The sequence below is a fragment of the Armigeres subalbatus genome, chromosome 1 (assembly GCF_024139115.2).
Source record: "Armigeres subalbatus isolate Guangzhou_Male chromosome 1, GZ_Asu_2, whole genome shotgun sequence".
Lineage (NCBI taxonomy): Eukaryota > Metazoa > Arthropoda > Insecta > Diptera > Culicidae > Armigeres > Armigeres subalbatus.
Window position 1 is genome coordinate 173,311,679 of NC_085139.1, and position 23,085 is coordinate 173,334,763.

General features: G+C 39.2%; 1 protein-coding gene across 1 annotated transcript in view; it reads right to left on the reverse strand.

Moving 5' to 3' along the window:
- Positions 1–535: 535 nt before the first annotated feature.
- LOC134206757 (netrin-B-like) overlaps positions 536–23,085 on the reverse strand; it is a 42,765-nt gene continuing 20,215 nt past the window's right edge. Inside the window, exons 5-7 of the mRNA XM_062682484.1 lie at positions 14,029–14,094; positions 13,655–13,859; positions 536–2,497 (exon numbers count right to left, since the gene is read on the reverse strand). Of these exons, the coding sequence (XP_062538468.1) occupies positions 2,356–2,497; positions 13,655–13,859; positions 14,029–14,094 (413 nt within the window). The 3' untranslated portion in view covers positions 536–2,355. The remainder of the gene's footprint in view (positions 2,498–13,654; positions 13,860–14,028; positions 14,095–23,085) is intronic.

A 23,085-nucleotide genomic window follows, 5' to 3' on the forward strand; every position in this document is an offset into this window, starting at 1 on the left:
CCTCATGGTTTCGCGTAACGGTGGAACTCAAAATTATGATTTAATCAATTTTAACATGTACCATTATAAGAGAGAATGAGGGATAAGAATATAAGAGATTGCAAGGAAATTTAATATTGTTTATACCAAGGTGATTTAAAGTGTGCCGGAAATGCAGGGCTGCCCCCACAACAAAAATTTAGATGCTTCATATAAAAAGTTACATAGAGGAGAGGGGTGCTGAAAATTGCCATTTTTACGCTACGTTATTAATTGATGTTTCCGAATGGTTTAACGTTTAATCTTTTCACCCGCTTAGTTCAGATAGACTACTTGGCGTACTGGGTCTTCGATATAAACGAGAGTTAAAAAAATAAACGACTTTTTAAATCTTGAATTGTTGGTATGTGAATTACCCTACTGCGGAAACGGAACACAACAGTCACCGAAAGGTTTGAAATATTTATGACCATCAAGTTTTCCTTTTCTTATTTTTCGGATTTTCGCAGAGTTTTGTTTCATGGGTCTGTTTCGAAGACAAATAAAACGCTCGACGTTTGGTTCAGTTTAATACAAAATAATTTAATGAATTTATTTTCCTTTTTTTCTCCACTTAACGTTCTACATTCCTCGTAGCTGATTCACTTGTACGGCCTACAAGGTATTTGATTTCCGCGTTAAAGTTACAAGATTTGATTGAGTAGATATTTTGACGAAGCGCTCAGAACACTGAGAAATACTCTGATGGGATGAGCTATTGGCTTAATCGTTATTTTGAACATGGACTTTCAATAAATGAGCGCTACTGTAATATATTTGGAAGATATTAATAGTTAAAAAATTTAAACAAAACACTTAACTGAAATATACTCAATGGAAATTTGTTGCTTTGACTGCTATGTTTGTGCTAAATATTTTCATTGTAGAAATAAGATAGAGTTTTTGATTTTCGATTATGTGATAGATTTTTGCTTATCTGGTTGTATTTACAAGAGTATGATCACAATTTGTATACAATTTATAGTTAAATATTACTTTCAATTAAATACGTTTCTGATAGATTCTTGTTCCAATTTGCTTCCATACACAACATATTTGTTTACATACTAATAGCTAAGTTTCATGCTCCAATGTTTATTTTGTTGATAAATTATCTGATGATTTCGTGATTTGATCGGAAAATAATATTCGATCGATTATAACAACTTCGCCACACGAACTCAGTTGCAGTCAGTACATGTAGATTTTGTTCAAACTGTCCGATAAATGAAAAAATAATTATCAAAAGAAATTATCATATATTTACAAATGAAAATCCAATTTTCTTGTACTGCTTGAGAACTGATTTGTAATGATTATGAGATAATAGCTATTTCGACGACGATGGATGACCAATGCTTGATCGAACTCCGTTGAATACGAATTTCTCAAAATGACTTGCTCATAATAACCATAAAAATGTACATTCTTAAACTGATTTATTGTACACATTATTGCATATAATTTCTTTTTGTTGTGCATCGACAACACAATGACTGACGCTACTTTTTTGTTACGCTTTTGCTTGTTAATTAGTTTTCAATGGCACTGACAGAGACAAAAATACTATTGTTGGTAAGACTATGTTTAATTCATCTATTTCCGAGTACAACACCATTCTTCCCGATTCAGTTTGAATGACCTCTTTCAATCCAAATTTGATTTCGTTACAGTGACGACGACAATAGTTTGGTAAAATTCTCTTTGATGTGAGTGCCTGCACTGAACAACACTACAATGAAAATTGTGACTTTATAGTTTCGTCACCGAACCTAATCACATTGGTTTGGGAACCCGAGCAGGAGGAGATAAAAGAATTATAGAGTTTTGTTTTATTCAGTTACAAAGTTATGCATAACGACCAGCTTTGTATGTTGTTAAAAATATTCAAAAATTTCCAAAGCATAAAAATATAAGTATAAGAAACTAAATTTCATCAAAAAATTATAGTACTTGTAAAATTATATTAACGAACGTCATTAATGACTGAATTTGATACAATCAAAATATGGTACCGTCTCCCTGCTCGGGAGGATCTTCACTTTAGGGAAATTTCTTGTGATTCGTCCAATCTTCTACAACAATCCACTTATTTCCTACGTTAATACATTGTGAGTAAGGTTGTGTTTTGTAAAATTCGGTGCCATTAAGCTCCTAATGGCCTCATGTTTTATGTACTTAGCGTAATTTACAATTATTCGAACCATGACCTGGCCATGCTCATTCTCCGAAACACTCATTTCCCGCACATACACACCCACGCACTGGATGACTCAAATTGACTTGACAGCTCGCGGTGGAGCCAGCACTCCTACCTTCTGTGTTTTCTTGCCGTTCCTAATAACAAGAACCAGACTGCTGCTGGAATCGTCGTAACCGTCGATTCCAATCGTCCTTCCACTCGATGATGATGGTCTTCGGGCCAAGCACCAGGCTGTCCGGATTTTGTTTCGAATCCATGCCCAATATTAGGTACGATCTGTTGATATGGGAGAGATGGTGAATAATTAATAAGTGCTTATGGTAGTAATCACCTTTTTGCTGATATGAAGCTTTAGTAAACATAGATTACACATGGTGTTCAAACAAGGTTCATGATTCTGTTGGTTCACGAAGAAGAACCCTTCAATACTTCGAAGGATAAGAAAATCTAATGATTTCGATTTGAGATGAAATGCCAAATAAAATATTACATAAATTCCAGAAATAATGATAACGGCAGCACTGGTTTTCATGCGAAATGATCAAAATCGGGAATCAAAATCTGGTCAATGGTCAAAAGGACATACACAACCACTGGAACTGGTCAAAATCGGGAATCAAAATCTAGATTATTTAGCGTTTGTATTGACTGCACATTTTTCCCCAAATTAAAATTGGCCTGAATTTTCAATAAATTAATGTAAGGGAGAAGGCTCGTATGACCGAAACCTATTGTGCCGGAAGCCATTTGAAATGACCGAATAAGTCATTTGGTCGAAAAGGACATTTGGCCGAATAGGACATTTCCCTATCAGCACACATATTCCACATAGGTTACTGCTACTCATATGTGCCCAGATTATGTCAAAATCAAGTTGCTGCAACCAGTTTTGTCTGACTTGTGTTGCTCGGATTTGGCCGAATGGACATTTGGCCGAATAGGAGATTTGGCCAAATAGTACATTTGGACGAATAGGACATTTGGCCGAAAAGGACATTTGGCCGAATAGGTCATTTGGCCGAATAGGACATTTGACCGAACATGTCATTTGAAAAGTGAGAAAAGAGGAGTGAGAAATGAGAAGTTGGTAGTGAAACGACTCACTTATCACTCCTCATTTCTCACTTCCCACTACAAAAAGTGAAAAGAGCGAAGTGAGTATTGAGACGTCTAAAAACTCACTTCGCACTTCTCAGTTTTTACAGTGAGAAGCGAGAAATAAAAGCGAGAAGTGAAATGTCTCACTTTTCACTGCAAAAAGTGAGTAGTGAGATGTCTCAATTTTCACACCACATTTCCCACTTTTCAAATGACCTACTCGGCCAAGAGACATGCTCAGTCACTCCAAACCTTGAGTATAGAGGTGTTCGGCGTCACACCGACAGCCATTTTAGTCAGCGGCGGTGGCGGCGGCGTGGATTGGCGTGGCGTTTTTTATTGCATTCGATTTTTATTAATTTTTGTACGAGACATTTTCAAGATATCTACGGGTAAATGAATTGAATATCGTCGGAACAATCTAAGGGACTGTCAGGCCAAGCGTTACGGTTCATACAAAAAAAGCTTCCATACAAAAGTTGTTACGAGGGGAGCGTGGGGGTTCAAAATCGGCAGAATTAGCATTACGTAATTTGTGAAAGAACCCTAATGTACGTCCCCAGATAACGTTTTTTTTTTCAAAATATTCATATGGAATCTATTTTCTAATTTTCCACGGGAACTAGTTTAAAGTTTCCTCCTGTAGAATTTGGTCTTTGGAATTAAAAAAAAAATTCTACAGAATAATCATGAAAAATTATTCAGAATTGTCACGGGAAATTGTTACAACTTTCTACAGAAAATCATTCAAATTAGCCTGGTAAAGCTCTTCGAAAATTCTGTTGACTATTTTCACAGAAAATTCTTCGAAATATCCGCGGGAAACTCTTAGGACTTTTCATGAGAAACTTTTTGGAAGTCCCACGGGATTCTTTTATATTTTTTAGGAAAATTAAGGGAGTTTCTTAAGATTTCTCCGGAAATACTTTTGTATTGTCCATAAGAATATGACGTTTACGACCGACTCTGTAGCCCAATGATTGTAGACGAAACCTCTCTCTTTATTCCGCCCTTTCTCGAAACCGGAGCTTCCTGGTTTCGCTTCGACCTTGAAGTCGACAGAAACGTTCGCTTCGCAGGCTTCGGCAACGATTCCCGAAATAAAATTAGTGAAGGTACGGAGCGTCACCGTCTTCTTCCGCTTCTTGTACCGCACCCATTCGCGCTTATCGCCGGAAGGAAGCTTGTCGACCAGATCCTGCACTAACAGCGGGTTAACCAGATGTTGCTTCAACCCGGCGGCCTCTAAGTGCTCGCAGAGCTGCTCCACTGCTGTACCGAACGGTATGAATGTCGCCAATTTGTCAGCCTTCGGCGGTTCCAGCCTACGCACCTTCTCCAGATGACATTGTAGTAGTTGCTCCGGACGACCATACAGCTGTCTCAGCTTACTTATTACCTTCGGAACAGATTTCGGGAACAACAGCTGCCCTCGAACACTTTCCAATGCTGGCCCTTTGAGGGTTTCCTACAACCGTACTGATGTATATCCTAAAATTGATTATTCCTATCTAAGCGTGTATGTGCTATAAAGAACTTTATAGCATTCGATATGTCGAAAGATTATAAAATAAACAGACCGATCTCTGTCGGTCTCTTTCGTATTCCATCATCCAAACGAATAACAACGTTTATTCCAACGCTCCTCCGAAAACCATTAGTATTAGTCTCCGCGATCTACAACAGTGTCTAGTTAGTTCAAAGTCCGCTTTGTGCTTCCCTCGGTTCGTTTCACGTACATAATATTTGGCGACGAGGAAAACGGTTTGATATCATGTGCAAAAAGTTTTACGGTGCAGAATTGGCCGGACAAAGACTAGTGAGAAGCATAATTCGTCGGGCAAGAAGAATATTGACGCACAACTTATGCAGTGTGAAGCTGATTTTGGTGGAACTACAGTGACAAGCTACAGTCGTGCCCTTGGGCGGTGGGTTGATTTCGGCAGCAGCGGAACAGAAGCAGGTGGTAGATCCCGGAAAAGTTTTCGTTGGGTACAGTGTAAGTAAAAATAAGCCTTGTAAAAGGTTAGTGCGAGCATTTTGGGTGCAAATAAAACGCCATTTTGAAGCGGCAGAAGAACGCCGGATGATTATAAAAAGAATATTTTTCATATTGAAGTGCCTTTTTTAACGATTTTTTATTGTTGAAAAACAAGAAAAGTGAATGGATTTTGAAAGCAATTATTAATTCGAGATTTCTTCTTTTGTTTTCAAATAGATTAGGACGACTCCCGGCAGAGCGGTCGATTTTTTCCCTTTTGGAATTATAGTACGGAGAATTCCGGTACAGGTTACACCTTCGTGTTTGGTATTCGATTGTGGTAAGTCATTTTTCTTAGCTTTATTATTTATTTTTTGAAGTTTACACCCGTTGAGTAAATCTTTTGATTCGTTGTTCGTGAAAAAGTGCATACAATAAGACAAAAAAAAAACACACACACACACAATTGAACAATATCCTTTTATTTCGCATGAATGGCGGATATGTATTGAGAAAATTAGAAGAGTTTATTATATTTTAAATTGTTGTTGCTCATTGGTGAAATTTTATGGAAGTTTATTTTAGTTCAATTTATGGAAGTATTTTGCTTTTAATGTATTGTGTGTAAATTGGTTAAAACCAATCGAAATATTTGAATTCGTGTGTTTTACGCTATTGTTCAAACAAGATATTTTAAACATTTATTCGAATATTTTTGGATTTATTGCCTTATTCAAATTAAATTATTTTGCATATAGAAACCATGCCGTACGTAGCACCGAACATCGACCCGTACCGCAAAGGGTAATCTTTCGCATCATGGTTCAAGCGACTTGGGTACCATTTTCGTGTCAATAAAGTAGCAGATGCCGACAAGAAAGACCAGATGTTTCTTCTTGGAGGTGATTATCTCTTTGAAGTGGCTCAAAATTTGGATTTTAGTGAACAGCTGATTGATGATGCACCGTTAGATGAAATGATTGATAAACTTAAACAAAAATAAGACAAAGCTGATACAGCTTTGATTCAACGGTTTAAATTTGGGTCCCGAGTACAGCAACCTGGTGAAACAGCCGGTGATTTTCTTTTTTCGCTTAAACTCCAAGCTGAGTATTGTAACTTTAAAGGTGATAAACAGGATCGCATACTTGATCGAATTCTCATTGGCTTGTCGGATGACGCCTTGAGACAAAAGTTATTAGCGGAAGATGGGGACAAATTGAATCTCGCTTAAGTTAAGAAAATTATTTCTACATGGGAGTTAGCTGCTTCTAATGCAAAAACATTAACACAAAACAATTCTCTTGAACAAATCTCGCTTAACTTTTCAAAAGGACTTAAGCAACATTTTTTCATGAATTAATTTGAATAGCGCAATCAACAGAACAACATGAAAGCTATTGATTGCTGTATTCAAATTAATTCATGAAAAAAATGTTACTTAGAACCTTTTGAAAAGTTAAGCGAGAAATCGCTTCTATTGTTGGAAGTCGTGATAACTTTTTTCAACGCCTGGCAAATTAAAATCAAGGGCATGGTCCAGTGAAGAGCCGAATAGGCTACAGACATTTTCCAGGTGAGGACGAGCGCAACGCAAAACCCTACAATAGGTACAACAATCAACGTTCAGAGACTGGACGGGTTAGACAAGATCGGCACCAGGAACAACAAAGGTGGTACTAGGATGCAGTGGTTCACCCGGTGGAACCCAAAAGCGATGAGCAACCAGTAAACGACCACCGAGTGTGCTACTATTGTGGAGTTCGAGGACATGTTTGCAGGAGGTGCCCGAAGCTGGAACAATTCAAGAGGAGTCCGATCAACAACATCAACTTTGAAAAAACCTGTGCGAAAAATGACGATAATTTGTCGAATATGATGAGTTGTTGGGAAGACGAGAGTGATGATTCGGATCCAGGTGAATTACAGTGCATGCATGTTTCCTCCATTAACAAAAGTCATCCATGTTTACTAGAACTGGATATTCAAGGCATCAATGTGCAGATGGAGATTGATAGTGGCTCCGACGTTTCCATGATTGGTAAGAAGCTACTTTTGGCTAAATTCAATGTTCCCCTGGAGGAAAGTTTTAAAAGTTTAGTAGTGGTAAACGGTTCTCGATTAAAAATCGCTGGTGAAGTTATTGTTTCGGTTGATTTTCGGAATAAGAAGGCAAAATTGAAACTTTTAGTTTTAGATTGTGATTATGATTTTGTTCCTTTATTTGGGAGAACCTGGTTGGATGTTTTCTTTCCCAACTGGCGAAAAAGTTTTGATAAACAAGTACCTGAGAACAGAATAATTGAACGCAAGAACGACTTAATGAATGTCAAGATAAAATTGTCTGATATTTCCATTAAAGAATTACTGACTCCTATTGAAGGTAATGAACCCAAGCAGCACGCGCAACATATTTCAAATAGGTGTTTGTTCCTAATAAATTGCATTGAAGACACTGTCAATACACCGAGTCACACTAAAGCCACTTCCCAGTTTCAGAAAATCACAATGTTTAATTTCCGTTCAAGTGGCGTCGCAATATACTACCCATCTGACTTCTTGGATGGTTTTCAATTCGATGTGTTTCATATCAGAAACAAAACAGATAAGTTGCAGAATTAATAACACTTCGGTTCATTGCTATTACGACAATGTTTCTGATATGTTGCAAAACACTTTGAGCTCAGCTGAGCAGTATTTTATTTTTGACAGTCCCTTGCATGTTCCGTATAAGGTACAATGAAGTTACAAATGACTTTGTTGTTTATGTAGTGCACTAGTAGCAGAATCTCCAAATAGAATCGATGGTGTGATGGTTATAGTAGAAGGTTGCAAATCGCAAGGTCCATGGTTCGATTCCCGGTTGGTTTTTGTGTTTTTATTTTCATTGTAGCCGCAAGATGTTGCAAATAGGCTCCACCTCTTGCGCTTTTTGTGTCACAAAGGAGTTCCAAATACGACGCGTTGTGCATAAGTCAGACCTTTAGTAAGTCACACCACAGATGTTGTTACTCACTGAGAAACAAGAGGTGTTGCTTGGGAAGCCGAGTTGGTTTTAGCAATTGACACACCTAATTATAGGAAAGCTTTTGACGTTCCCAATGCAATAAGGGATAATAATGCTGATATTTGTTTGCGATTCCCTTTGGAGCAGTCAGTTGCTGATTTGAAAAAGACTGTTAGTGCTTGTGATGCTCAGATGATTATCTTGAAATGGACTCCTTCCACAAAACTTTTTGGTAGAACACACCAAGGATTTTTCTACCACAAACATCACGTTCATTTATTGAACGATGATGACTTTGCAAATTGGATGGAAGTTGAATGGATGAAAAATAGAACGGAATGTGAAGAATTGTTAAAACTGCTGTTAGCATATTTGGCTATATTTGGGTTTCCAGACAGAATGTCAGGTGATAGTCCGTTATTCAATCCTCATGATTTCAATAACCTTTTTGAGAGGCAAGGAATATGGGTTTTGTACAGTCCTCAGTATAACCTTGCTATTAATGGCACGACAGAGAGAATAGTTTGTATGGTTAAAAATGTAATGAAAATGTTTCTACTTGACCCAAAATACTTAGGCGCAAAACTGGAGGACCTAATTGGATTATTTTTAATAAATTTAAAAAAATATATGACGATGGAAGGATTAATTTCTTCTCGGAAAGTTTCAGTATATACTTTAAAACAGTTAATCAATATGATTAATGTAAAGGAATACAAAAAACAATAGTTATGTACCATTAAGTAACTATGCTAATCGTATCAAAGAAATAACCAATGGATCTAGTACCGATATTGGTAAAATGCCTAGTACACCCAATATTTTTTTTACACGGTTGGTATTCTTCAATTTCCCGGTTAATCTGATTTTTCACAGCGTTTTAAATACCAGCTGAATTTTCATTGATTTTTTTGTGAATTTTTTCATGGGTTTAACTCATAGTTTCTGTTTAGTTGTACAACTCCAAAAATTACTATTCGCTACCCCTTCAACCGAGCACCACGACAAGCGACTTACGAATAGCGTGGAAGGCGGCGTGAAATACACTTTTGAGTAAATAAAAATATACACCATTACAAGAAACGAATTAGCCATTGTGATAGCAGGTCAGGGACCGTATTTTGTAATAAAATTAAAGTAAAAAAAATGTAGTAAATGTAGTGTAAATTCTGTAAATAAAGTGTTAATAATGTGTAGTTTAATGTAATAAAAGTGTTGTAAAATAAACTGTAATGTGTCGTGTTGTACAATAAAAAAACGAGTTTTCAAACCCCATCCAATCGGAAGAAAACTCAGCAAACCGTTAACCATTGGTAGCTCCAAGGAAGGAAATTACATTCTAGAAAGTTGAGCATAATGACAAAAAACATGTTTGTCTAGAAGACTACTTTGATCTATCTTGAAACCTGTCAAAGTTATTGAGGAGGAGCCAATTTTCACATCAATACGCCATGAAAAGCGGCAAGAGGCGGCAAGCCAAACAGCCACCATCTGAAAGATTCGGTTTTAAGCTACCGAATGCACAATGTTTTGTTTTGTTCCGTCGTGTTCCACTATTGTTTTGAATCAACTTAAAATAGTCCTTAATGTACGTTTTTCAGTACAACTGTTACGTAAACAATTAAAAAGTGCAACAAAAAGTACGAGACACTGAAGACGACCACACAGTTGTGGTCGAGATACGTATCTGCAAAGTTATCGAAATAATTGGTGGAATTAAATGGAGTTACTTAACTCGTCTTAGACGGTTGAATACATTCCACTAAAAAGAGCTTAAAATACATTTTTTTTCTGAATTAAAAAGTGGCTAACATGATTAGTTATTTATTGCATGGTTACAATCTCGACAAATGACAGCCATTCGTCTCTAATGTGGCTGTTTCGTCGTGATGGAGATTGTTACTATGGAATAAATAACCAATCATGTTAGCCACTTTTTAATTGTTTACGTAACAGTTGTACTGAAAAACGTACATTAAGAACTATTTTAAGTTGGTTCAAAACAATAGTGGAACACGACGGAACAAAACAAAACATTGTGCATTCGGTAGCTTAAAACCGAATCTTTCAGATGGTGGCTGTTTAACTTGCCGCCTCTTGCCGCTTTTCTTGGTATAATGATGTGAAAATTGGCTATTTTTCTAAAGATTCCTCACTAACTTTGACAGATGTTAAAATAGATCAAAATGGCCTTCTAGACAAACATGTTTTTTGTCATTATGCACAACTTTCTAGAATAAACCGTAGTGCTTAAATCATTTCCAAAAAAGTTATGCTCAAAATATGATTTTTGGGGGTCATCCATACAAAACGTGCTCTAATTTGTTACAAAATCGTTAGTCCAATATTGTGTCTTCAGAAAAGATGTTCCAATTCACATTCTTTATAACATTGCAGAGGACAACCACTGTTTTTGTAAATCTGCGTAATTTTTTTTATTCCATGCCGACCTTCAAGGTGGATAGATCATTGATATTTTCTTATCAAAAGAAAGCCCAAGAAATATCATTCAACTCTTCTGAAGACATCATGACTCTAAAATGTAGTTTTCAGGTCGAAAACTAAAAAACGCACGTTTTGGGGGCTTCTGAACCAGTGTGCAGTCGTACACGGAGACGGATGGTAATTTATGTCGATCCTATTGTCGATACCGATCCATTACCACCACCACCTAGCACGTATCACGACGAACCATGTGAGGAGCCCTTCCGGGGATTCTCGCAGAGCAACTTGCGAGGACGACAAGACGAGATACCAACGGTTAAGCCGAATCGAAAACGAAAGATGGATAAACATTTAGCGCTCGATGGCCTGCCTAGGTGTTCGAAGAGAACGCGGAAGAATAACCATAAAAGTGAATTTCAATATTTTGAATCGAAATGAATTTTGTTATTATTGTTAATATTTGTTAACTATATTAAAAAAAAATGAAATATTATCGAATAACTCCCGAAGAGGGGAGGACTGATGTATATCCTAAAATTGATTATTCCTATCTAAACGTGTATGCGCTATAAATAACTTTATAGCATTCGATATGTCAATAGAATATAAAAAAAACAGACTAATATCTGTCGGTCTCTTTCGTATTCCATCATCCAACCGAATAACAACGTTTATTCCAACGCTCCTCCAAAAACCATCATTTTTATCTTCGCGATCTTCAACAGTGTCTAGTTAGATTCACAGTCCGCTTTGTGCTTCCCTCGGTTCGTTTCACGTACATAATACGTACGAGATTCTCGACGTCGGTGAATCCACACGCTTCGCTGGATGCCTCGTACGTGACGATAAACAATGACCATTGCTCCGGTCAACCGGTGAACACCGGGAGCTTCTTTGTTGCTCCGTTCACCGCCGCCATCTGTGCCCTTGTCGGCACACTACGCTGCTGCCCCAGCCCGTTTTCGACGACTTTCTTCATTTTCGGCTTAGGTTTCCTTTTCTTCTTTGCTTGTTTCTCTTCTTCATCTTCGGTTTCTTCTTCTTCTGTTTCTTCTTCACTTTCCCTTCTTCTTCCTCGGAGTCTTCCTCACTGTCATCTGACTCTTGCTCGCGCCGAGAGACAATCTTCTTCTTTTCCTTCTGCTCTTTTTCCATCTGCTTCGGTACCACTACCTCTGGATTTCTGAGAGGCGTTACTAGAGCCTTCTCCTTCGTCTGGCTGCCGTCTTCTTTCAACTGCATTTACTTTACTTCCTTCCGCACACTACACATTTTCCCTTCGAAAGAGTCACGCATCTTCTTCAACTCCTCCAGATGTTTCTTCTCGTCTGATAGGGCCTTCTCCATGAGCACCTTCTCATCATGCCGCTGTTACGCCCTAATCGCGTTCTCGAGCTTCATCTTCTTCTCTTTTAACGCCGTCTCCATCTCAAACCGCTTCTGAAGAATGATCATCTCAATCTCCATCTCCCTCTCTATCGCCTGCTGTTTATTCTTCAAACGCTTTTCCAACTCTGACCCGGAATCATTTACTGACTTAGATGACTTATTACTAGCCCTGTCTTCACCTACCACTTTATTTTTCATAGTACTCTTCTTCTTCTTTTCCTCCTTCTCTAGCTTCTTTAGGTACTCACTGTACTGCTGTTGGCACTCGATGGACGGACAGAACCACTTGTTCTCTATCGCCGCCTCCGCCGTAAGGCCCACGCACCACGTTATCGCACCCAATCATCTGTTCGTCAACTTCGGAAGTTGTTCCGCTGAAACCGCAGGCAGTCATCGTCATCTCCGCTGCTTCCGAAACCGCTTCCGAGGTTGTCCGATATTTCTTTTTGAGAATGTTCGGAATCGGTCCAAAGAAAGACTAATATAGAGGACTCGGAACATCTATTATGCCATTGTCCGGCAATTTTTAGGAAAAGAATACAGTTCTTCAACAAGGAGCTGATAGAACCCTCTAAAGTTTGGAGAACAAATCCAAATATGGTAGTACGATTCATCAGAACCATAATACCGCATTGGGAAGACGCTGGAAGTCGAGGTGATGCAATTACTCTACATAGCAATGATGCGTCAACTTGACAACGCTATATCGCTATATAATGGAGCATATATCACAATAGATCTAAACAATGGTCGCAGTGATTAAAATACCCAATAAGGAAAAAATAAGACATATTCGGGCAAATGACCTATTCAGCCAAATGACCTGTTCGTTAAAATAACCTATTCGACCAAATGACATTTTCGGCAAATCCAAATATGGTAGTACGAATGTCCTATTTGGCGATACGTCGTATTCGGCCAAATGTCGTATTCACCCAAATGTCGTATTCGGCCCAATGTCGTATTCGGCCAAATTTCGTATTCGGCCCAATGTCGTATTCGGCCAAATTTCGTATTCGGCCAAATGTCGTATTCGGCCAAATGTCCTATTCAGCCAAATGATCTAGTCGGCCAAATGATCTATTCGATGAAATTACCATTTCGGCCAAATTACTCTTTCGGTCAAATGTCCCTTTTGTTTAAAAAAAATTTCGGCAAGTTAGCCTTTCCAGTCAACAGGTATACAAATAACATCAATTGATTAAACACTAAGATCATTGCTGGCAGGCAAAATTTGTCCTTGCAGTTCAATCTCCAGGACCCGAGATTTTAATTATTTCCGGGGGTTCGTGTTGCACATGAATGTGACGAGCTTAATATGAATTAGACATAATAAAAAAATGTGATGTTGATACATGAAAAACTAAAAGGTAACGTATAGGTACAGGTTGCTTTTCGAATAACCATTTGATATAGGGATTACCCATTTGATTTAGTGTATCGATTAAGCGTTGTAACCCTTTAGAAAAACCATTAATTGATGTGAAGCATGAAACAGAACAGCTATACTTACTTATTGATCTTAATACTCGGACATCGGCAATCGAGATTCTTCGAGGGAACCAGCAAACCGACGGATGACTTCCGCTGGCTGTTCGTAGCCAGCAGAGGGATCGTCGACTTGAAAACGGTTTGCACCTGCAGGTTGAAGCGCACCTCGTCCCTAGGGACGTGTTTATTTGCGGATGTTGTCCGTCCGGTGACCTTTGCCATAATAGCTGTTTGCGGGTACGATAAAAGGAAGGAAAGGAAAACGAAACCAAAATTGGTTAATACTATCAAGCGCATCTTATTCGGTTGGTCGCTTTTTCACCTGATGCATTTTTTTATAACAGTGCAGCAGGAGAAAAAGCCAGAAGTGAAATAGGAAGAATGGGCAAAAATTACCATAATCACGCTTGCAGAATTTATTCAGATTTAATCGTTTCGTGTCAAATCTACATTTGCCGCAATCTGAAAAGAATCGAGAGAAGAGCGAAAAGTTTGAGTTAAAGCATCATCTACATACATATGAGTTGAAGCACTACTTAGGGAGCTCTAAATTGGTTAAAATTCACATTGATTCATCTTCACCAGGAGAATCCGACAGAACAAAAGACACCCCCTAGGTCGAGTTTAGTGGATCGAAACGGAGCAGAATTAAATATGCTAATCTGGACCCGATGAGGGTATGTGTTGTTAGTTTTCCAATAGTCTTACGGAATCTAATGAAGACCGTTTTGCCTTTACCGTTTCGTCTTGACTTCAAAAGAAAACTTTTTTAGGAGGCTCAAAGACCAATCATATTCTATAATAGTGGACTGAGAACTTCGTTTAAAATTTATTCATTTATTTAGCTTACATCTAAACAGATAACACTGAGTCAACAATTTGACGCCAGAATACACAGTTCGAGCCCACATCTCTCCATCCTCGATTGCGCTCTACGCTCGCCAAGTCGTTCTGTACCTGGTCAGCCCACCTCGCTCGCCTGGTCAGCTCCACATATTCTTATACCTGCCGGATCGGAAACGTACACCTTTTTTGGGGGTTGCTGTCCGGCATTCTTGCCCTGCCCATCGTACCGTTCCGGCTTCAACTACCTTCTGAATACTAGGTTTGCGGTAGAGCTGGGCAAGCTCGTGGTTCATCCTTCGCCATCACACACCGTCTTCTTGCACACCGCCAAAGATGGTCTGAAGCACCCGTCTCTAGAATACTCCGAGTGGTTGCTAATCCTCCTCGAACATGGTTCAAGTTCCGTAGACTACCGGTCTTATGAGTGTTCTGAACAATTTATCCGGGATTTAATCCAAAAGAGAATGAAAAATTCTCTAACTTATCATCTCTGTATACATATACGATATGTAGCATATCGCGAGAGACTTTTTTCGCAAGCTGTCATGGTAAAGAACTGATTCCGGAAGGCTATACCTTATGATAAATTTCTTCTAAAAAGCTACAAGCGCGGGGAGCACTAGTTGTGATGATGCGTTGCCACTTGATCTATCCAGCTGTACAGTCCCCAACACAAAATGAGCGAGAACAAAGCGAAAATCATCACTTCTCTGTGAGGGCTGCCTATCCGATTCTGTTTTTTTCGCATTTGTATACAAGTCTGATAAATTTGTTATCATGGCTTGTTATGATTCGAAACAGTATTTGCCTTTCGTTCATCGTTTTTCGTTATCTATTGAGAGCGATTTATACAAACCCTGTACATGACACATTTGGTGCGGTGTGAATCGTGTTTTGATCGAAGTTTCTTCGGGATCCCGTAATGAGTCCCACTTCCACAGATGATGCGCTCTCGTATTTCACCACTAACATTATTATCAGCCGAAAGCAACAATAGACGAATTCATCGACGACCTCGGAATTATCCCCGTTTATTGTAACACTGACTCCCAGGCGGGCCCTGACGCGCTCGATTCCGGCCAACTTTTGTTGCTTCACGTTTCAGGCGGATGTGCAGTTTTGCCACCTTTGAAAACGCTCGGTCGACAATGTTCATGCCATCTGCGAAACAAATAAATTGACTGGATCTGTTGAAAATCGTACCCCGGATGATACACCCAGCTCTCCACTTGACTCCTTCTAGCGCAATGTAGAACAACAGGCACGAAAGTCCATAACCTTGTCTCAGTCCCCATCGCGATTCAAATGAACTGGAGTATTCGCCCGAAATCTTCACACAGTTTTGCACCGTTGCTTTGATCAGTCCGGTAAGCTTCCCAGGGAAGCTGTTCTTGTCCATAATTTTCCATAGCACTACGCGGCCTCGAAATCAATGAACAGATGGTGCGTTGGAACCTGGTTTTCTAGGCATTTTTGGAGGATTTGCCGTACAGTAAAGATCTGGTCCGTTGTCGAACGGCCGTCAACGAAGCCGGCTTGATAACTTCCCACGAACTCATTCACTATTGGTGACAGACGACGGAAGATGATCTGGGATATCACTGTGTAGGCGACATTAAGGATGGTGATCGCTCGAAAGTTCTCACACTCCAGCTTTTCGCTTTTGATGTAGATGGGGCATATGACCCCTTCCTCCCACTCCTCCGGTAGCTGTTCAGTTTCCCAGATTCTAACTATTAGTTTCTGCGAGGAAGTTGCCAGTTTTTCGGGCCCGATACCATCCTTACCAATTAAATAAAATCTTCTCAATTTACAAATCATCAGTATCAGAAAAAGCTTTGTGTATTGATTATGGGTGGAAAGCATTCTTTGTTGAGCTTGGCAGTAATAAAATATAATTTTTATTTCTCTCAACAGCAAACTAATGACTTGAATAAATCATTTTTCCAGAAATTTTTGACTGAGACATTGCATTAGGCTTGAACTTCATGTTCCTTGAACATGAACACAGCTTCTTCTTCAGTTGCTCTATATTCCAACTGAAACTTGGCCTGCTTTTCAACTTTGTATTTTATAAGCATCTCCACAGTTATCAGCACTAGCAAGGGAAAAACATGTGTGGCATGTAAAAATAATTTAGAAGTCGAATATTTATATTTTTTTTGTATTCCATACCCTTATCCAACATCAACACTAAATACAAGCCTCGTTGTTGGATCTCGATCGAGAGAAATGCTAATCGCTGCTATGGGGGATTACGAATTACGCTATTTGCAGTGAACTGCATGCAGCCACAGCAAGCCGCCTCGAAAAAAAATGCATGCACACCAGTGAACAACCACCGATAGCAACGGAACAGAACAGCAACACGATGGTTATCTGAAATTCTAATCGGCTTCCTGCAACTGGCTGAACTGTGGCGTACGGCTAAGTTTGCACAATGTGCAAACATTTTGCATCTTGGAAGGTTCTCCAAAACGGTGGTTTTGCGATTTTTCGGTTTGCTGTGGCCACATTTTTATGCTTTTGCGTCTAGGGTCACATTAGCATAATGATGAACAAATTGTTGTTGATGGTTCTTCTGATGACGTGAGATTTATATATTGAGAGAAATATACATTGCAATATTCGTTTTGTTGAATAAATCTAAGAAAATGCCATAGACGAAAGTTACCACATACATTTAGAGTCAGCCCGTCAGTTTTTAACTTACTTACTTATGGATCCTGTACACCTCCGGTGGTGCAAAGGGCCGATGGTGGAGCCCAAGGGAGTTTAGTCGGTATTACCGGTATGGTCGAGTCCGACACTCCAGTACACTTCCGTGTGGTAGTTTGGCAACTACAATGCACGTGTACTGGGTTGGTGTGTAAATGCATTCTCCCTAGTAAAAAAAGGGCCGACTTGAAAGATCTTCATCCTGTTGCCAGGTTAGATTCCGGTCGACTTCTTTTATTTCTTTATTGTGGCTTCGCCGCCATGAGCCTCTGGGTCTGCCTCCGCTGCGATGTCCCACTGGATTTTGGTCTAATGCTTGTTAACAGATTTCGTTTCCGCCCCTACGTAGAGTGTGGCCGACCTAGCCCCACTTCCGATCCCGAATTTCTGTTGCTATCGGCCTCTGGTGACAACGACGATGGAGCTCGTTGTTTGAGATCCAGTTGTGAGGCCACCAGGCCCGAATTATATACCGCAGACATCTTTTAATGAACACCTGCAGCCGTTGAGTGTTCTCCACTGATACACACCATGTTTCGCTAGCGTATAACAGCACAGATTTCACGTTAGAGTTGAAAATTCGTATTTTGGTGCGTTCACTTATCTGCCTGTTTTTCCAGATATTTCTTAAACTCGCAAAGGCAGCCCTTGCTTTCTTGATCCGTGCGCCTATGTCGATCTTGGTACCACCGTCTGACGCCATTTGGCTACCAAGATATTGGAAGCTTTCAACATTCTCCACTGGTTGCCCGGCTACTGTGAAACTGGTAGGAGTCACCATGTTTACATCCAACGATTTGGTTTTGTTGACGTTGATGACTAAACCTGCCGAAGAGGAGCGCTCGGCAAGGTCGTTGAGCTTACTCTGTATATCAGAGCGCCGTTGCGCAAGGAGTGCAACGTCATCAGCCAATTCGAAGTCGTTTAGGTGCTCCATGGTTATAGGCTGCCATAACAGCCCGCGGTGTGGTTCACGGTCAATTGCATCTACCAGAATCTCGTCGATTACGATGAGGAACAGTATCTAATGGTGAAAGAATACATCCTTGCCTCACAACAGCTACGACCCGGATAGGGTCAGACAGGACCCCACACGAAAAGGCCTCGTACTGTGCTTCGATGAGGCCGATGATTTTCTCAGGAACCCCCTTGCGTCTCAGGGTCCCCCACATATTCTCGTGATTGAGACGGTCGAAAGCTTTTTCGTAGTCAATGAATACCAAGTAAAGGGACTCTTGGAATTCGTTGACCTGCTCCAAAATGATGCGGAGCCTGACAATATGGTCCACACAGGATCTTCCGGCACGGAATCCGGCCTGCTGCTGTTGGAGAGTCGCGTCGATCTTCTCCTGAATCCGAACTAGGATAATTTTGCACAGAACTTTGAGAACGGTACACAGCAGCATAATGCCTCGCCAGTTATCGCATACAGTCAGGTCACCCTTTTTGGGCACCTTCACTAAGATACCTTGGAATCAGTCGACCGGGAAAGTTGCGGTGTCCCAGATATTACGAAATAAACGATGCAGTAGTTGAGCGGATGTCATGGGGTCAGCTTTGAGCATCTCGGCTGATATGCGGTCGACCCCTGGGGCTTTATTCGATTTCATGCTTTTGATGGTTATTTGAATCTCTAGCAGTGATGGAGCTTCGGTATTGACGCGTGTTATACGTCGGATCCTAGGCAGATCATGCCGAGGTGGTGATGGCCTGGCTGGCACTTGAAAAAGTTGTTCGAAGTGCTCGAATCAGCGTTTCAGCTGGTCAGTTGGGTCGGTCAATAACTGATCATTCGCGCCTTTCACAGGCATCGTTGCATTCATCTTCACCCCGCTTAAGCATCGTGAGATATCGTAGAGAAGGCGAATGTCCACGGTTGCGGCGGCTCTCTCTCCTTCGTCGGCTAGAGAGTCTGCCCACGCTCGCTTGTCCCGTCGACATGGACGTTTTACTTCCTTCTCAAGAGCCGCGTATCGTTGACGGGCTAAGACTTTGGCTCCTCTGGTTTTCGATCGCTCTATCGCGGCTTTGGCTTCTCTTCGCTCCTCTATCTTTCTCCAGGTCTCATCGGTGATCCATTGCTTTCTCTGGGTGTGTAGTTCGCCCAGATTTTTCTCGCTGGTGGTGATGAAGGCATTCTTGATGGCGCACAGAGGGACGAATCCTTAGAAAGAGGGTCAAAAGGTCATTTTTCAAAATGATGTATTCTATTTTTTAAATATTTTTCTCGCATTATACAGGTTATAAAACATTGTAAATTACTTTGCTTGAGTCAATTTGACGATATTGTGCCCATTGGGGTACCTTTGAAGTTGGCATGAAAACTGTTTTCAACACCATTGATAATATATAAATATGAAGTATTATATCTTTGAAATATTTTTCAAATTTGTTATTCAATCATTTCACATCATTCAATCATTCACAAAGGTCCCATTTCTTACATGAATTAATTTGAATAGCGCAATCATCAGACCAATATGAAAGCTTTTGATTGCAGTACTCAAATTAATTCATGAAAAAAATGTTACTTAGGTCCTTTTGAAAAGTTAAGCGAGAATTGTTTTGCACTGGGAGACTGAAATTTAGTTATATTAACTAATTTATGAATGTAAACGCGCTAGAGGGTCCATTACTAGCACAGAAGGGGGGGTCCATAATAGGCAACAGGAACATGTGGAAATGGAACAGGTAAATCAAATGGGGAGACCATAATACGTATGTAAACAAACTCGATGTTGCGTATTATGGACCCAGGGGTGGCCATAATAGGCATCCTGGCTACATATTTTTAAAATACATATTTTATTAGTAAAAATGAATGTTTTACCATGGGTTATGTATGAAACGCGATGCTGATACCTGTTGCTTGTCATCTAGTGCTGCAGAATGGAAATTTGTCATGAGTCTTACTCTGGCGAAGCGATTGAAGTAAGTTTCCGTCGTTAAGGGGTCCATTACTAGCACTCACTCCCTACTAGGGATACGTTTATTGGCCTTGCTGTTTGAGTCTTCGTCCTTCTAGGTAGTAGAAATTCAACCAAATTTCAATGAAGGTGTGATTAACAAAAAGAGGCATGTAACGCACACTTTCCACACACAATGCAACGAAACGACTATAGATGCGAGGTATAGGTTGGGGCCTCTCATTCTCGACGTCAATAGTTCGAAGCTGGTCTCAGCGGGAATTCTTTTTTCGATACTGGTATTCTTTATATTTCCATATTCTTACTTTCTAGAAGCTTTCTGGTGTTTCTAAAAGACTGAGATATGATTCTTGTGATACTGATTTCAGAAGAGAATAATTTAATGAAGTTGCTTTGCTTCTTTGATATTTGATTGATATGCCAATAATTCAAATCAAAGACTTGAATTATAACCAATTTTCTATTTTCAGAGGATATTCCTTTGACTTTCATACAAATTATTCTGACAGCCGTGTATTTTTTTTTTTAATTAGGAAGTGATGATTTATTTATTTAGTTTACATCTAAACCGTAATGATGTTGATAGTTAATAGTTATATTTTAAAATCATGAACTACTGTACAAATAGTTCTTAATATCACCTATGCTGTTGTACACGAATATTTTGAGTTCATATGTAGGAATGTGACATAAAATAGATTTAATAAATATGCTTTAAACCAAAATTAAAAAAATCACTTATTTATTAATATACTTGAGACAAAAGAGCCATTTCAAAACAACCTTTCAAATAGATTCATTTTAAGTGCTTTCAAATTATTTTCTATGGGAAAATATATTATCCATTTCTATAAGATCGTTATAATTTAATTTTTTAGTTTATTTATTTATTTATTCTTTTCCATCAACAGGCTTAAAATAGCCCCAATGATGTTGGTAATAGTTGCAGAATTATATAATTGATTTCTTTGCTAAATTTGTTTAATTGAATATCCATGATGTGACGTTGATACAAAATGTCATGTGATGTAAATTTTGATGTGAAAATCATCTCATACAATCTAATCTAATCGAATTAACATTTGATATTCAATTAAATTTGACTGAGTTTTACAAGCAGGCAGAGTTTGAATTTAATTCGATTTTAAGTAACAATAAGATCGATTAGATATTACGTCTATTTGCATGCTCCAAATATGTGCATGAAAATACATTTAAAATCCCAACATATTTGTATCTGTGTATCTCATCTAAATCTTTTAGAAATACTGGAAATCTTCTCGAAAATTAGAATTTGGGAATATAAATATAAATATCAAAAAGATTACCAGTACCAAAAAAATCCCCGCTCAGACCAGCTTCGAACTATTGACGTCGCGATTCAGAGGCCCCAACTAATACATCGCATCTATTATCGCTTCTTTGCATGATGTGTGAAAAGTGTTCGTTACATGCCTCTTTTTGTTAATCACAACTTCATTGAAATTTGGTTGAATTTCTTCTACCTAGAAGGACGAAGACTCAAACAGCAAGGCCAATAAACGTATCCATAGTAACCCGCTTTTCATTCATACTAAGCGAATCCTCCACGCAAAGTGGTGCCTCGTACAAACAACAGCAAGCAGCAGACGGCAGTGATGCTGGAACAAAAAGTACAATGAGCCTTGCGTTCATACAGCAATCAGTTTTATGTAAATAACATTTTTCACGAGCGTCGGATCACTTTGCGGTCTTCCAATGAATGTTTGCTGGTAAAATTTCCTATGATGTAGTTGGATCGATTTATCGTTAGAGAATAATGGGACACCTTGGGGATTTTTTCTTTGTAAAGGTAAATTTCCCCATAGTAAATCCTATGGAAAATTAAAATCGCCGGCGCTAAAATATAGTTTCATCGATTGATCTGAAATTTCGCACAAGCATTATAGGACCCAAGAGTCGTGCAAAAACCACGAATTAAGTGAAAATAAAATTTTGTCCCACCCTACTGCCCCATTCACTGGAACGTTTTTTTTTGCGTTTTTGCGTTCATTCATGAACCTATGCAATGCCCTATTCACTGGAACAAAAGCTCATTTTGCGTTCATTCACGACCCGCTCAAACGTCACAATTTCTTAGGGGAGTTCATTTTGCGTTGGTCTATCTATTTAATCAACTCAAAATTCACCAGGGGTAGAGCTGTGGGCCGCCGCGTAGACGAAGACCATTTTTCACAATTTTTGCTTTACTTCTCAAAAGGACCTAAGCGACTTCTTTTTCATGAATTAATTTGAATATTGCAATTCATTAAAAAAAAATTTTACTTTGCTCTTTTTGAAAAGTTGAGTGAGAATGTATTATACGGTCAGTACCGTAGCTTGAGGTGGATTTTGGGGTTGATTCATCTCCCTCCAATTTTGTATAAGAAAAATTTCGTTCAAATATTAACACATTTGAAAAATGCCGAAAAGAACATGTACTAAGAGTGCAGGTTTGTTCGTGTTTTGTGTTGGACGCAGATCGATCCCGCAGCAATGCATGATTAGAGGCGTTCATGTTACATAGAACAATCGCGGTCTCCGGGGTTGTTCTATGTGCGGTCGGTGCATAAAGAGCGCGTGTTCGTATTTTCAAGAAGTACGCAGAACGATCGCACGATCATCCGTAACAATGTGTTCTGCTTTGTGCGGCTGGTAAATAAATTAATTAGTGCGTGTCTGTATTTTGATTCAGGAGAATTCCTCTCTTAAGAATTTTTGAGAATTGTTCCTTTAAGAATTTTGGAGAACTGCTCTACCCACTCCAGATATTCTAGAAAATTGCTTCATTATAAATGCTGGTGACTGCCTTCTTCAAATCTAAGAAAATCCTCCCTCAGAAATTCTGCGAAATTCCTTTTCCATCAATTCTGGGAAACTTATTTAACAATAATACAGGGTTATTCTTTCTCTAGGAATTCTGAGAATTCTGAAGAATAGTTCA